The sequence below is a fragment of the Eptatretus burgeri genome, unplaced genomic scaffold (assembly GCF_056783735.1).
Source record: "Eptatretus burgeri isolate ZD-2024b unplaced genomic scaffold, Ebu_testis_v1 Ebu_testis_scaffold_209, whole genome shotgun sequence".
NCBI classification, from domain to species: domain Eukaryota; kingdom Metazoa; phylum Chordata; class Myxini; order Myxiniformes; family Myxinidae; genus Eptatretus; species Eptatretus burgeri.
In genome coordinates, this window is record NW_028222159.1 from 1 (window position 1) to 16,298 (window position 16,298).

Genomic DNA, 16,298 nt, shown 5'->3' on the forward strand with positions numbered 1-16,298 from the left:
CTACGGCCCAGAACTATCTACAAAATGGTATACTGTAGACTTAACAACAATTCGACTGACTTAACAATTGCTGAGTTCCACCGCTGCCACCATGTAACAGTAGACAAATTCCGGGAATGATTCGAACACACTCTTTTTGAAAGCAGCCATGATGGAAATACTTTATTACACGTAGCCAAACCAACACATCATCAGCTCCTCATTAACACATGCATGAGATGTACTTCCACAAGAACGTCTCCACATTGTATTGTACAGTAGGCAGACACCAGCTGCGTCTCTCTCTACTAATCTGGAGATGATTATATCCTGTTCTGATTAATGGAACATGTCCTTCAATCCTGGAAAATCTCACCGTCTCACCGTTTCACTCCGGAATTGTCATCAAGTGAACCACTGGAAGAGGTTCAGTATCTTGAACTCCATCAGGCACATCCTCTCCTGGGGCGACCATCTGGCAAAGTTCACCTCCAAAAACGTGCTGCAGCCGAAGCATCCTTCATTGATCCAAGTCGTTTCTCCAAAAATGGGAACTACTCAAAGTCTTCAAACAAGGCGCTTGTCTGCAGCTCAATGGAGTACTGCTCTCCGCTCCGAGCCAGGACAGAGCATCACGCGAGTCTGTCCCAGATTCTATGGAATCTAAAGGTTTCAATATTATTGGAATGCAAAGCACGAGGCCTGTTCCCCTCCACCCTGTCCCTCACCCCGAAGTGATATGTTGCACACCATGCCTCGGATAAATAGGGCAGTTTGTGAACCTTCTGTGTTTTCCTCCAAATCTCGTGTCCCCAACCCCTCCTGTTCTGTCCCCATTTTACCCCCGACATACCGAGGGTCTGCTGATCTCTGTGTCCTACCCGAGAAGGTCGAGAACGTTCTGTCCTGCCTTGAACCTGCTTCTGCGACTGGTCTAGATGTCATGAGTCCCCAGGTTCTCAGATCCTGCTCCATGGTTCTTTCTCCTCCTCTATTTGCCATGTCCATTCTCTCCTCCTCCTTTGTCCACTCTGCTCTGAGTGGAATCAGCAAACATCACTCCGGTCCACAAGAAGGGCCAAAAAAAAACACACATGGCAAGTGATCCGCATGTCACCGGTTTGGCCGTCCTTATTTCTGAAAACCCGCAAACCCGCTCAAGTATCGTCCAAACCTGGATTGGATGGGAAATATGATCAATTTTAAAATGCAATGATTTTCTTCAATCCCACTTGCGAGGATGGACACAGACTGTCTGGGGGGGGGGGGGTAAGGGGGTCTTGCATTGTTCAGCTTCCATGTTTCTTGTGGAGTGCTGGCCAAGTGGCTTAAGCACTCAAGCAAGCATTCCATTGGAAACCATGGATAAGGAACGGATGGCTTGACAAGCGCTAGCTAGCTGCTTGATAATGGAGCCCCCCCCATAGGGACCTGTAACCGATACGTAATGATTCCTGAAGTAGTTCAGTGAGTCGAGCCAATTGGCTACGTGACGTCATGAGCTTTCTCTCACCGTAGGCCACGTGACCACCCTCCAGGATTCCGAGTGCAGTGTCATTTCCAATCACGTCTCATAAACAAATAAATAACCCGCTTGCGATTCCTACCAACCCGTTTCTCGTCACCTCCAAATTGCCATGTCTGAAAATAAACTGGTTTTACTAAAACGTTTCACCAATCGGAACAAATCGGTTTTAATAAAAACGATTTTCTCGTTCATCGGGCGTCGCCGCGTGACGTCACTGCGTTTCACGCATCCAAAACACGTAATGATGATGATGAAGAAGAAGAAAAGAAGAAGAAGAAGAAGAATACCATTTCCGTTTGCCGCCATTTTGTGTGAAGTGAAAAAATTCACGATGGTGAGTTTTGACGATTATACGGTTACATTTACTTGGTTCGGATCGTTGTTTCTGCTATCTTGATTTACATTCTGATTGCCGGAGTTTGGGAAATCGATATTTTCTATATTTACATTTGTTTCTGTGTGCAGTCTCTGAGGTGAAATACGAGCCGCGTGGGAAGATTAGTCATGAGACGTCCCCTATTGTTAAACTCCGATACTATAGGATGGCCATATGTGGAGGCTTGCGCTGATACCTGTTGTGGAGTTTGTACAATTAGTGAGCACGATTTTTAATGGTACCTTCGAGTTTATTCGACCCATCGGAGGACTGAACCGCCATTTGGCCTTTTTCTCTCTCTTCCCTCCCTCTCATCAAGCCACAATGTCTGTCCGAGCTATATCGGGATCGTCAGATTTGGAAAAAATGGAAATATCATCTTGGAACTTCCACATTATCGTATTTTCAGAAGAATTATCGAACAAATCCCACCGAACGACATGACCGGCGTTTACCCACAATGCACAGCGATATTTGAATTTACAACCGTCGACCGTCTTCGATTCATCACGTCGACCAATTGACGAAGCAATGAATAATGTTTCATTTTTATGTAAAACATTCAACATTCAAACACTTTTGGAAGAAACGCACAAAACAGCACAAAGTAGAATGGCACTCAGTGGAGCGCGTACCTCTGCCAGGTGGAACAGTTCACGTTTTGGTTCCTACCGATGGGCTGGATCTGAACCAAAATCCAATCCGCTTGTTCTTGTCACCTATTCCACCCATCCACCTTGTTTTGCCATAACTCGTCCACAATCTTTTTGAGATATAGTGATATATTTAGTTTTTGGCCCTATCTGTCAATTTCAGAAATTAGGCCTGTGTTGACCTTTTTGACCTTAAAATTAATTGGTCGTTGAATTCAGTGACCTGACATGAAAATGCTCTTCAAATATTGCAAGTCAATCGGATGAATATTGAGGATTTTAGAAAATTTGGCCCAAATTGGCCTTTTCGCATATTTTGACCTTTTGGCCTATGTTTACCTCAAAATTAATAGGTTGTTGAGTTCCTTGACTTCATATTCAAATGGTCTTCAAATTTCAAGTCATGCGGATGAAAATTGATTTTTAGAAACAAATAAAAATTTTGCCCTATTTTGGGTTGACAAAATATTTTGGGTTGGGCCTATGTTGACCTTTTGACCTGTGATAACTTCAAAACGTAATAGGTGGTTGAATTCACTGACCTGATATGCAAATCTTCTTCAAATTTCAAGTCAATCGGATGAAATTTGAAGATTTTAGCCAATTTGGTTCAAATTGGCCGATGTAGATCTTTTCCGTCGACCGAATTTTACGAAACTTCAATGTGGGATCGTCGCAGGGTAGGTGACATTAATCTCTGAAGAATTCAGAACGATCGGTTGAGCGGTTTGGGCTGGAGGCGAGCGGACAGACACACAAACAAACACACAAACAAGCCGGTAGGTGGACATGGGTAGTAGATCAAGTCGAATTTAGTCGTTTTTCAGCCGTTACTAGCCAATAAAAGCGTCCAGAGCAACGGTTCTGTCTGATTCATAGTCTCTGAGATTTTACGAACTTCGTTTTTTTTATTTTTTTCGACCAGGGTTCATTCAAAGTCTATCTTCTCTGCCAGTTTTCATGGGAGCGGGCTGAATTTTTTTGTCAAGGAGGCTGAATGTGTTGCCCACAAACGATCATAGTTATGATTTTTGAATTTCGATATTTTTATTTTTTTAGATTTTTTTTGAAAATTTCAAAGGCCCGTTGCTAGGCAACTGAGGGGTCCATAGCAACGGTTCTCAAACGCGCACAACTAGGTCATGGTCTGAACCTACCACCAGAGTTTCATCAAAATCGGCCTATGATTAACGAGTACTGGCCTGGACAGACAGACAAACAGACATAACGACGGGAAACCTGACAATAAGGGTAGATAAATCGACTACCCAACATAACGACGGAAAACCTGACAAGGGTTTTCCCAATACACAGAGACAAGGGAAAACCCAATACACAAACACACACACAAACAAACACACACACAAACAAATACACAAACACATAAACAAACACACAAACAAACACAAACACAGAAACAAATACACAGACACACAAACAAACAAGCCGGAAGGCGGACATGGGTAGTCGCGATGGGGAATGATGACCTGTAGATTAAGCACAAGAAAATTCTTGATTCTGGCTTCAAGGGTTAATGCTGCAGATTGTTTTTTTGTTAAAATACCCCCACATTTAGAGGTTTTTCGGCCGTTGCTGGGCAACAGAGGGGTCCATAGCAACGGTTCTTTCTCGCACATAAATAGGACATACCATGAACCAACCATACCAGTTTCATGTATATCTGACTCATAGTCTCTGAGATATAACGAACTTCGTTTTTTTATTGTTTTCGACCAGGGTTCATTCAAAGTCTATCTTCTCCGACAGTTTTCATAGGATCCGGCTGGAATTTTTGACAATATGGCTGAATGTACTGCCCACAGTCGCTCGTGGCCCGATTTTTGATTTTCGATAAAATACATTTTTTATGATTTTTCAAAAATTTCAAAGTCCCGTTGCTATGCAACGGTGGTGTCCATGGCAACGGTTTTCATTTACACACAACTAGGTCATGGTATGAACCTACCAACCAAGTTTCATCGAAATCGCCATTGTATTAACGGAGCACTGGAATGAACAGACAGACAGACAAACATATCGACGGAAAAAGTGATAATAAGGGTAGATCAAAAAAAACATTTTTTTTTTTCGACTTTATCGACGACCCAACAAAAAATGAAAAAATACACAGACACACAAGTACACACAAACACACACAAACACACACACAAACACACACAAACACACACACAAACACACACAAACACACACACAAACAAATACACAAACACACACACAAACAAACACAAACAAATACACAAACCAGCCGGTAGGCGGACATGGGTAGTCGATCAAGTCGAATTTAGTCGTTTTTCAGCCGTGACTAGCCAACAAAAGCGTCCATAGCAACGGTTTTCAACCAGGGTTCATTCAAAGTCTATCTTCTCCGCCAGTTTTCATGGGAGCGGGCTGAATTTTTTTTGTCAAGGAGGCTGAATGTGTTGCCCACAAACGATCATAGTTTGATTTTTGAATTTCGAAATTTTAATTTTTTTTAGATTTTTTTTTGAAAATTTCAAAGGCCCGTTGCTTGGCAACTGAGAGGTCCATAGCAACGGTTCTCAAACGTGCACAACTAGGTCATGGTATGAACCGACCACCAGAGTTTCATCAAAATTGACCTACGATTAACGGAGTACTGGCCTGGACAGACAAACAGACAGACATAACGACGGAAAACCTGACAATTAGGGTCGATAGATCGACTACCAAACAAACAGACAAACAGACAGACAGACAGACATAACGACGGAAAACCTGACAATAAGGGGAGATGGATCGACTACCCAATACACAAACACATAAACACACCAACAAATACACAAACAAACAAACAAACGGAGGATATCAATATACTTGTGAAAAAAAAAACATTCTTGACAAGTAATAACAATAATAACATAGAGTTGACACAACACCATGTAAATCGATATTATAAATGGCGCCCTGTCTGTCTGTCTGTCTGTTGCGTTGTAACTTCAGAACGGATGAACGGATTTCAAGAAATCGAAATAGGATGTATTCAGACAACTCTCCGGAAGGTTTGTGACCAAACAAATATATATATATATATATATATATATATATATATATATATATATATATATATATATATATATTTTTTTTTTTAATGGGTACATGGGAACATGTGACTAAACTGCAAATGCCAACTTGTGATGCTGGTTATCCCTGCATGGAGGGCAGGACCTCTCAGGAATCCTTTTTAGCTCACCTGGACTTTATTCAGGTGAGCTTATGTGATCGAGCAGTGTCGGTAGTTCAATGAGTGAGTGAGTGGGTCTGCAAACATTTCAGTCATAATCGCTTGAAGGAAACACACAATTTTGATAAGCTTCATATCTGATGCCCAGCGAAGGTGAATTCACTGCATCGATCAGATTCAGAAAACACTTGATATATTCAATACTTTTTCTTAAAACATTTTACATTGAAACAAAAACTCTCCTCCTTCATCTTCTTCTTCACTTATTCAATCGCGTCTCTCATGTTGTTCCACCATCCTCTTCTTCCTCACATATCAACATGAGTCCCATTCAGTCCTGTTTCTCATATCCATTAGATTGAAATGCCATTTGCTCGATTCAACACTTTTGTTTTTACAAGATTGCCATTTTAATATCGCCCTATTTCCGATATTTTCAAGCATCACAAAGCAGGTCACTCCACTTGCAACACAGGTGAGAAAAGTATAGTAAAACAACCATACACCTGATATCTCAGTATGGTTTGGATTCGTTAACATTTGGAATCAACGTGGTGGATGAAACATCTTTGTAGGGAGAGGTGTGTGTGTGTGTGTGTGTGTGTGTGTGTGTGTGTGTGTGTGTGTGTGTGTGTGTGTGTGTGTGTGTCCTCCATATCTCCAAAACCATAAAACCTAGCAGCCTGAAACTTTGCATGTACACTAAGAAAACTCCAAGGAAGTAATTAATTAAAACACTCCTTTTGAAGATAACTAACGGCCTTATTTAATTATATCCTTCATCAGGACGTTACATTGTCCGTCACAATTATATGCCAGGCCAGATTAGAGCTATGTCAGGTCAGGCCAGATTAGATCTGTGACTTGCGACAGGTACCATGTAAACCTGTACTAACCTGTTCCATGGTCGGGTTGTCGGTGACGAAACCGTCTCCCCCAGCAGGTTTTTTGGTGAGGAGGGTGTTCGGATATGGACACCCAGCAGGATTAAAAACAAAACCTGTCAAAGGGCGGAGGAGCTCCTTGTGAGCCAACAGCCATCCATATCTAGTGCCCAACGGTGTCTGCGGACATCCTCCTGCAGTTGGGTTACTTCTCATTAGGAGGTTGGTGGTAGGATTTGCACACCGGCCACCAATAAAACCCTTCATTCTGCAAAACACAAAAACGCAAAGAAAGCTGAAAAACCACTCTGTGGGAGTACCTCCTGTGCAGCTTCCCTTCGCAGGGCAGCTCACCGGATGACGGGATTGGGGCAAAGCCTTCGGGACCCCCGATCTTTCATGAGAGAAGGGAAACCACGGGGTAACATTCCCGGGTCAGATTGCGGGAGAGTGTGTCGGAGTGGTGCTGGGATGTCGTCCACCAGACGGCGGTCACCTTGGGTTAACCTGAGGCGGTCCCTTCGGGTGGGTGCATGGAATGTCCTATCCCTAAGAGAGGATGATCACCTGTCTCTGTTATCTGAGCTCAAGCGTTGGACATCGGTATTGCAGCTCACTCTGAGGTTCGGAGACCGGATTGCAGCGAGATAATGGCGGGTGGTTACACCTACTATTAGTCTGGTCACTCTGATGGTTGCCTTGCCCAAGGAGTTGCTGTAGCTGTGTCCAAAAAGCTGACTCCAATGATAATTGAGGTAACACCAGTCAACGAGCATATTATGAGACTAAGGATTCATCACTCCTTGGGTGTCACTTCCCTGGTCTCTGTTTATGCTCCGACTGAGGCGAGTGATCTCACCGTGAAGGATGCATTCTACGCCACGCTCGAGTCTGTGGTTGATCAATGCCCCAGATGAGATACACTTCTAGTCTTGGGGGATTTCAATGCATCGACTGGAACTGAAAGGGATGGTTATGAGACATGTGTTGGTCCCCATGGGTCTGGAACTGTAAACCTGAATAGCACTAAGTTCCTTGACTTTGCAAGAAGTCATGGACTTAGGGTGGCCGGTTCATGGTTTCAGTGCCCACAAGCTAATCGCTGGACTTGGTATTCCAACGCTGGTGGTGTGGCAAAGGAGATTGACCATGTCCTCATTGATGGTTGCTGAAGGATGATCCAGAACTGCAGGGTCTACCGGAGTGCTCATTTCCTCAATACTGACCACCGGCTTGTTGTAGCAACTCTGAAGTTGCACCATAAATCCAGGAGAATGGCACCATCCAAGCCAAGGCTGGACGGAGGTAAGCTCAAGGATGATAGGGTAGCTGAGGAGTTTGCGAACAAGCTGAGTGGAGATTTGGGGGGTCTGGGTGCTTTGGGAGGTCCTGAAGAGTTGTGGAGTGCCTTCAAGACCACTATCATTGATGTTGCTGGTGAATGTCTTGGAGCTCACCGCAGAGCAAATAAGAATTTTGTCTCTCAAGGGACACTGGATACCATTGACCAGAGTCACAGGGCCAGGCTGAATGGCAGAGCTGAGCTGTTAAGGGAGCTGAGGCGTAAAACTGGACGTGTGCTAGGGGTGGACAAGGAGGCCTATGTGAGAGGAATCTGTGAGGGGGTAGAGCATCACCTGTGGTCAAGTGATTCTCGTTCCGCTTGCAGGGAAATTCACGCATTACGTTCATCCAAGCCCATCCCTCGGTGTACTGCAGTTTGAGCAGAGGGTGGTAGGCTCTTGACAGAGGAGTCTGAAGTGAAGGCCCGCTGGACCGGTTACTTTGAGCAGTTGTACCATGCTGATCCACCAGCTGTCAAGTTGCATATCAGCGGTTACAATCCCTGTTGCTGACCCTCTAATAAACTGTGGTCCACCTTCGTTTGTGGAAACACAGGCTGCGGTGAACCAGTTGAAACGGGGTAAAGCTCCAGGGATTTGTGGCATCCATGCTGAACTTCTCAAGGCTGGTGGAAATGCTGAACTCATGTCGTTGCATGCAGTTCTCTACTCTGCCTGGAACACAGGCATCATCCCAACTGACTGAAGGAGGGGCCTTGTTGTCCCTCTCTGGAAAGGGAAGGGTGATCGCCAAGACTGGAACAACTACTGAGGGGTGATGCTGCTCTCAGTGCCGGGCAAGGTCTTTGCTCGGATAATTCTTGATAGGGTTCGCCACCATCTGCTTGAGCACCAGCACCCAGAGCAGTCAGGCTTTACACCAAAGAGGTCAAGGATTGACCGTATCCTTGCTCTTTGGGTCCTCACCGACCGCAGATGAGTTTCGGCAGGGGTTGCTTGTAGCCTATGTTGATCTCTGTAAAGCGTTCGATTCAGTGAATTGCGATGCCCTCTGGAGGATTCTTGGTCTTCGTGGGGTGCCACCAAAACTGATCGATCTGATGTCTGAACTCTACTCTGGTACTAAGAGTGCTGTGAGATGTGGTGGTCTCATCCCTAACTTATTTCCAGTTGTTACTGGAGTTCGTCAGGGGTATGTACTGGCCCCCACTCTTGTCAGCACTTGTATGGACTGGATTCTAGGGAGGATGTCAGAGAGATCAAGCTGTGGTGCATCATTTGGGAATGTCAAGATCTCTGACCTTGATTTTGTAGATGATGCAGTCATCTTGGCGGAGATTTTAGATATCCTTTTGGGGGCCCTCGAGGTGCTGAATGAGGAGTTGGAGCCGCTGGGATTACGGGTTTCCTGGGTCAAAAATAAGATCCAGGCTTTCAATGACATCTTGGATGCTGCTGTCCTGTCTGTGCTTTTTTGTGGTGAGGATGTTGAGGTCGTGAAGAGATTCACTTACCTTGGCAGTGATATTCATGTCTCTGCTGGCTGTGAGTCAGAGGACAATAGACGTCTGGGTCGGGCCTGGGGAGTCAAGGATTCACTGGATGATGGGGTGTGGTGCTGCCGGTACCTGTGCGGGAGGATGAAAGTCCGAGTCTTCAGGTCCTTGGTGCTTTCAGTCTTGCTCTATGGATGCGAGACTTGGATTCTGACCAAGGATCTGAGATGGAGACTTAATTCCCTTGGTACCAGGTCTCTTCGGAGAATCCTTGGCTATCGCTGGTCGGATTTTGTGTCCAATTAGCGGTTGCTGAGAGAGAATCAAATGAGATTTGTTACCTGCATAGTGCGTGAGCATCGGCTGCGGCTGGATGGACATGTGGCTCATTTTCCTGACGCTGATCCTGCTCACCAGATTCTCTCAGCGAGGGAGTCTTGTGAGTGCAGGAGGCCAATGGGTCGACCACGTGCCTCGTGGTTGCAGCAGGTTGATCGGCATCTCAAGGAGATGGGGATGAGCCAGGCATCTGCCGGGGGATGTCCAGACGGAGGCCCCTGGAGTGCCGGCGGAAAGTGTACGCAGCGACGCGCTGCTCTGGTGCATGCTCCCATACCTGACGTGACCTGAATTATATGTGGACATCACATTGTGGACGGTTGGTTGATCTCGACTGAGATGTCACAAAAAATTCAGTAAAGCCATTATCGACTCGGGATTGTCAGAGGCAAATTTTAAAGCGTTTTAAAAGATAAATTCATGATTTAAAATGCATCTCAAGTTCTAATATGTCAAGGAAACGGATTCTGACCATATTTTGATAATTTGGTGGCTTATTTAACGAGTTGATCGTGTTTAAAATAATTGCTTGTTCTCCTTATTCATGCTCCAATCCGTTTAATCTTTTTGTCGGTGACCAACACATGACAACTTTCTGAACTCATTGCTTTCACCTGCACACTGTGACGTCTTTTGTTTTTAAATTTCACCAAAATGACGAAGCCTTAACCCGAACCCTAACTTGATGTGTGCCTTTCCACAGTCCACGACTCCACGTGCTCAGAAGTTGGAAGGAACGTGCGCATTGCTTTGCTCAGTTTCTCTCTGTGCATGTGCTTACATGATGTTAGAAATGCTGGGTAGGTGGGACGGAGAAGGTCATGATGTGTCCAGCAACCTGAGAAAAATGTTCTGAAATTTAAACTGATAATTGAAGGTCGAGTACTTTATTTTGGGGAATTGCCAAAATTATCAAACATTTACAATTATAGATCGTACAAGAGGTTGGATTATCGTACAAATGCGATACTGACTGGACATCTGGCAACCTTGGCTGGGACTTTCGGAACGAAATTTTGCATCAATCATGTGAAGATAAATATCCACAGTTTATGTAATTTATTTTGGTTTTGACCTAATTTTTCAGATCACGACCGAGTTATTGACATTTTAACATTTTTCACCAAAACTCGACCAAAGTTTGTCCGATCCGAATGACCTTAACCTCTGTAGATAGCTTGCGAGAAAGTCAGATTTACGCCAAATGCACACCCCTCGGGGTTAAAGGTTATGGTCAAGTTGATCTGAATATATATATATATATATATATATATATATATATATATATATATATATATATATATATATATATATATATATATATATATATATATTTTTTGTCTGCACAATTTAGCCAACGAGGAATCTCAAAAACTGCTTGGTATACAATATGTTCTTGCATCGTAATAGTGTACCTGCACTGAAGTTGTGCACCTGGTGTGAGTTTCGTGTCCTTGACATCCTTTTTCAGATTGTAACTGAATTAACAAAAACACCTTTTTTGATCAAAACTTGAATAATTTTCCTCTAATTTTATAATCCACCATCAACCTTCCCTCCAGGTCTTGCACACAGCTGTTCAGCACCATCTCGGATCATTCCCCATCCAAAACCATGACATTCTCTTCCCCCGTTATTGCCCCTGCCCCCACTCCCAAATCCACCCGCTCCTAAATTTCCTATTTTTCCTCATTGAGAGTTTCCTTCTGCACACATCTGTCCACCCTGTGCATCATCCCCTACCACTCATTCCTCCTCATATACAATGTCCAAGGAGACAAAGGATATGAATGTAAAACACCAAGAACAAGCACATCTTGCAGGGAATATATTTCCTTGTGGGTTGTGAACAATGGTTAAACCACTACGATCACCGGGGTGTGCATGTGTCCCACAGCGCGAGTGCATCTCCATCCACGTAGGCCAGGCGGGCATGCAGATCGGGAATTCTTGCTGGGAGCTCTACTGTCTGGAGCATGGGATCCCGCCTGATGGGCAAATGCCCAGTGACAAGACCATTGGGAGTGGAGATGACTCTTGCAACACCTTCTTTACTGAGACGGACGCTGGGAAACACGTTCCTCGTGCGGTCTTTATCGATCTGGAACCGACTGTGATTGGTCAGCAACCTGTCTAAGCTATCCTTTACTCCTTTCCTATTTTACCCTTTACTCATTTTTCTTAACTTCTGGTTTGTGAGGTAAGTTATCTTCACCAATCATTCTGAACTCACCTTCACCCAGAACTTACCTTCACCTTGAACCTGAACTCACCTTCACCCTGATGTTCAGATTGTGCCGTTCTTTAGATGAAGTACGCACTGGTACTTACAGACAACTCTTCCACCCTGAGCAACTTATTTCAGGTAAAGAGGATGCAGCCAACAACTACGCTCGGGGCCACTACACCACTGGAAAGGAGATCATAGACCTGGTTGAAGACCGCATCCGTAAGCAGGTAAACCAGGAAAGAATCATTTCCTCAAAAAAGCTTCTCAATATTTAATTTAATCTTTACTTCAAGGGACCTTGTGATCTCCTTTTGGACCAACAATGATGTTCGAGTCGAGAGAAGGTTCCAGAACCTTCTACAGACATGAACATCACCGCTCTACCAATGTTATGTTAAGTCCTGAAGCACCTCTCGTATCATTGTCACTGAACTCCGCTGAGTACCAATGGTTGTGATCTCCGATCTGCTCTTTACTGAACCCCAGGCGGACCAGTGCACAGGCCTGCAGGGTTTCCTGATCTTCCACTCCTTTGGGGGCGGCACAGGTTCCGGCTTTTCATCCCTGCTTATGGAACGACTCTCAGTTGAATACGGGAAGAAGTCCAAGTTGGAGTTCGCCGTGTACCCAGCCCCTCAAGTGTCTACCGCGGTGGTCGAGCCATACAACTCCGTTCTGACGACCCACACCACAATGGAGCACTCGGATTGTGCCTTCATGGTGGACAACGAGGCCATATATGATATATGTCGTCGCAACTTGGACATAGAGCATCCGAGCTACACGAACCTGAACCGCCTCATGGCGCAGATCGTCTCGTCCATCACTGCCTCATTACGCTTCGACGGAGTACTCAATGTCGATCTGACGGAGTTCCAGACAAACCTGGTGCCCTACCCACGGATCCACTTCCCATTGACCACTTACGCACCTGTCATCTCTGCCGAGAAGGCCTTCCATGAGCAGCTGTCGGTGTCTGACATCACCAATGCATGTTTTGAGCCCGCCAATCAGATGGTGAAGTGTGACCCTCGTCATGGCAAGTACATGGCATGCTGCATGCTGTACCGTGGAGACGTCGTGCCCAAGGACGTGAACGCCGCCATCGCCGACATCAAGACAAAGCGCTCCATCCAATTTGTAGATTGGTGTCCAACCGGCTTCAAGGTATGTCCAAATGCAGGTAAATCATGATGGTCGTGCTCGGTAATTGTGGATGTGGCTTTTGTACTAGCTCATTCTCCGTTGTTTCTTCTCTTCCCAGGTCGGCATAAACGACCAGCCTCCGACCATGGTACCCGGAGGTGATCTCGCCAAGGTCCAGCGGGCTGTGTGCATGTTGAGCAACACGACGGCCATTGCGGAAGCCTGGGCACGACTCGATCACAAGTTCGACCTGATGTTTGCCAAACGTGCCTTTGTGCACTGGTATGTGGGGGAAGGAATGGAGGAGGGAGAGTTCGCAGAGGCACGAGAGGACCTCGCCTTGCTGGAGAAGGACTATGAGGAGGTTGGGGCTGCCCTGGTTGAGGGAGAGGGGGAGGAGTTTGATGAGTTCTAGCTCAATAATGCCGAAAAGTGTTGGATGTTAAACTTTGTTGACGTTCATTTTGGAGATTCTTTCCTTGTCATTTACGAGTAGTCGTCGATTAGCCATTACAATATGATTGATACATCTGTGTACTTCCTTTAACAACTTTGTGGACTTCATCATGAGACGGAAGACCAAGAAAGAACAAATCACTCACCTCCTCTAACTCTTCAGACCCACTTTGTGTACATTTTTGTGTCCCTTGGAGTTCTGTTCCTCATTTCCTTTTTTTCTTGTTTTTCTCTTCATCTTCACTTGTTTCATCCAACTTTATGGGATTTCATTATCAGCTTCCACCGTTATTGTCATGATACCTATATAACTAACTGTCCATGATAATCCACCCCCAGCCCTTGCCTGCCACAGCCCATTGATCTACCACGCTCTCCCCTTTGCTTTTCTAAGGCCACCCAGTGACATGACAGCATGCTTCACGTACAATTTCCTTACGTTAAGCCATTACTACTTATTACCACGTGCCATCCTCTACATGGTGCACATTCAAACAAGAAAATCCTTTCACTAACAATGCCCTACTTCATTCAATGAGAATTTGCTAAACTACCCATACATGGACGATTACTTCTCCATGCAGTTCTGTCTGTTCTCAGACAGTCTCACCCCCCCTTTTCTCCCTCCCCCTGCCCCACCACAAAGGTAACACTCGGACTTGCAGCTCCTGCAAGTTTCAATGTCGGGGCAACAGCTCCAGCCTTAATACAAACTCACACCTCATTAACTCAATTGGGCAGAGTTGGGAAAAGTGAGCTGTAGCTAACTTATTATCCCCCGCCGCGTGGCGGAAGGGGGATATTGTTTATTCTCCTTGCCGTACTACCTTCCCCCTCAGTTGTAAACAAAATTCAAAATGTACAATTATTATGTACAGAATTCTTCCCTCATCAATTCACTCCGATGTCCTGGGTCTGGGAGAGCATGAGTGGCAAAAACACAAACCGGCCTACCTTACCAACTATATAACTTGACCAATTCAAACTCCGTGACTTGACCACATCCCCCAGTGGATGTCACCTGCTCTAGGGGTCAGCTGAGGCCAAATACCAATTTGGAAACTACCGATGAAATTTCACTGGCTACCTGCCCTTCATGGCACATCTCGAGTCGCACGGAAACGGGTGGAACATTCCCACATTCATACACAACTGCAGGGTGTTTCAAAAAGAGTGATGCAACTTTAAATGTTTATTTACAAAACTTCAGGAACGTGAACCAAACATTTCTTGAAAGTTTATGACATGGTATTTTTTTTTATCACTGATTGCTATTGTAGTAAGTCACTGCTAGAGTTTGTGAGAGCCCAAGGTCTGAAATTGGTATTGACACAAAATCCTTGTAATTGACGTTCTTGATGTGTGCCCCTCTGCGGTTCAGACAGACATTGATCCTGAGTCCAAAGTTTTGTCCAACTTTTCTGGAGGTCTCATGTGGCAATGCCTGGCGGTATTCTGAAACCCCCTGCTTCAGATCATCCAGGGTGGTTGGCATAGACAGAGCCCTTGGCAGCCCTCCAGAACCAGTAGTACGGAGGGTTCAAGTCTGAGCTACGGGATGCCCAGTCATGAGTGATTTGGAAACGAGGGCAATTTCTGACAACGAGGCAGTTTCTGAACGAGGACAACGAGGCAGTTTCTGAAGAGCTGCCGCATGAAAGTGATGGTGTCACCAGCTGTATGTGGGAGTGCACCAGCGTGCATAAACCAGGTTATGCTGAGCTGGTTTACGGTGACCTTTTGGGCAAGATCATTATAGAATTTCTGGAGCACAGCCCAGTAGCGGTCACTGTTGATCGTCACCGTCCTGCTGTTGTCATTCTCAAACCAGTGAGGCCCAAGTGTTCCCCATCTGGAATTGAAGGCGCAGAAGCATGTGACCTTAGGCCCTTTAAGGTTGCACACGCTTCTGTGCACACGCTTCAACATCCCACTGTGTATTCTCTTTACGAGTGTGGGGTGTATGTCGCTTGATTAGCCGTGTATGTATGTGGTTCGCTTTATTTTACCTATTGTTTGTGTTATTTCTTCCTCGTTCTGCTACCTCATTCTGTCTCTCTTTTCCTCTTCTTCACTTCGTTTCGCTTCACCTCATTCGTTTGGCTTCGCTTCACGTCGCTCACTCCTTCAGCACCTTTCAAGTACATTTCAAATCTTTCTCGTCTCCATACCTGGTTACCTCACCTTGTTACCCGGCCATATCACGACTCCTCACCTCGCCGCCAGCCATTCTCCAAACATAAGCTGCCACATACCATTCCATGCAGCTATCTGTTACCATCGAGCGCTTAAACCTCAGGAGTGCAAACGGAGCACCATCACGTGCAATCACCCTTACCATCGGGCGCTCTGAGTGAGTGCAAGTGGAGTGGAGGAGGGAGCGTGAGGAGGTGAATCCAAGGACCATCAGACCAGACCGTTGTGCGGCAGCAACTCAGGTGTCAGGGGTTCGCAACACTAACCCCAACGACTTCTTTCTCATCTCCACCTCTTCTTACCCCTCCTCCAATCATTCACTCCTTCAAATGTCTGGATCCATTAGTTAAAGTGCTAATTTTACTGGCTGAGTATTCCGACGCGAGGTACGTTGTGTCGAGGTAATGGGAATGTTAGACGTGTTGTAAATACTTGCCTGCCTGCTATTGCAAATAGAAGCTTGAAACTGTCTTGACTTGTCCTGTCCT

General features: G+C 45.3%; 1 protein-coding gene across 1 annotated transcript; it reads left to right on the plus strand.

Moving 5' to 3' along the window:
* The first annotated feature begins 1,698 nt into the window (after positions 1 to 1,698).
* LOC147007387 (tubulin alpha chain-like) lies at positions 1,699 to 16,281 on the plus strand. Its single transcript, XM_085867179.1, has 5 exons — positions 1,699 to 1,841; positions 11,680 to 11,902; positions 12,091 to 12,239; positions 12,499 to 13,179; positions 13,277 to 16,281. Exons 1-5 carry the CDS (start codon positions 1,749 to 1,751, stop codon positions 13,571 to 13,573), a joined length of 1,443 nt encoding a protein of 480 aa, XP_085723305.1. The 5' UTR covers positions 1,699 to 1,748; the 3' UTR covers positions 13,574 to 16,281.
* Positions 16,282 to 16,298: the final 17 nt, after the last annotated feature.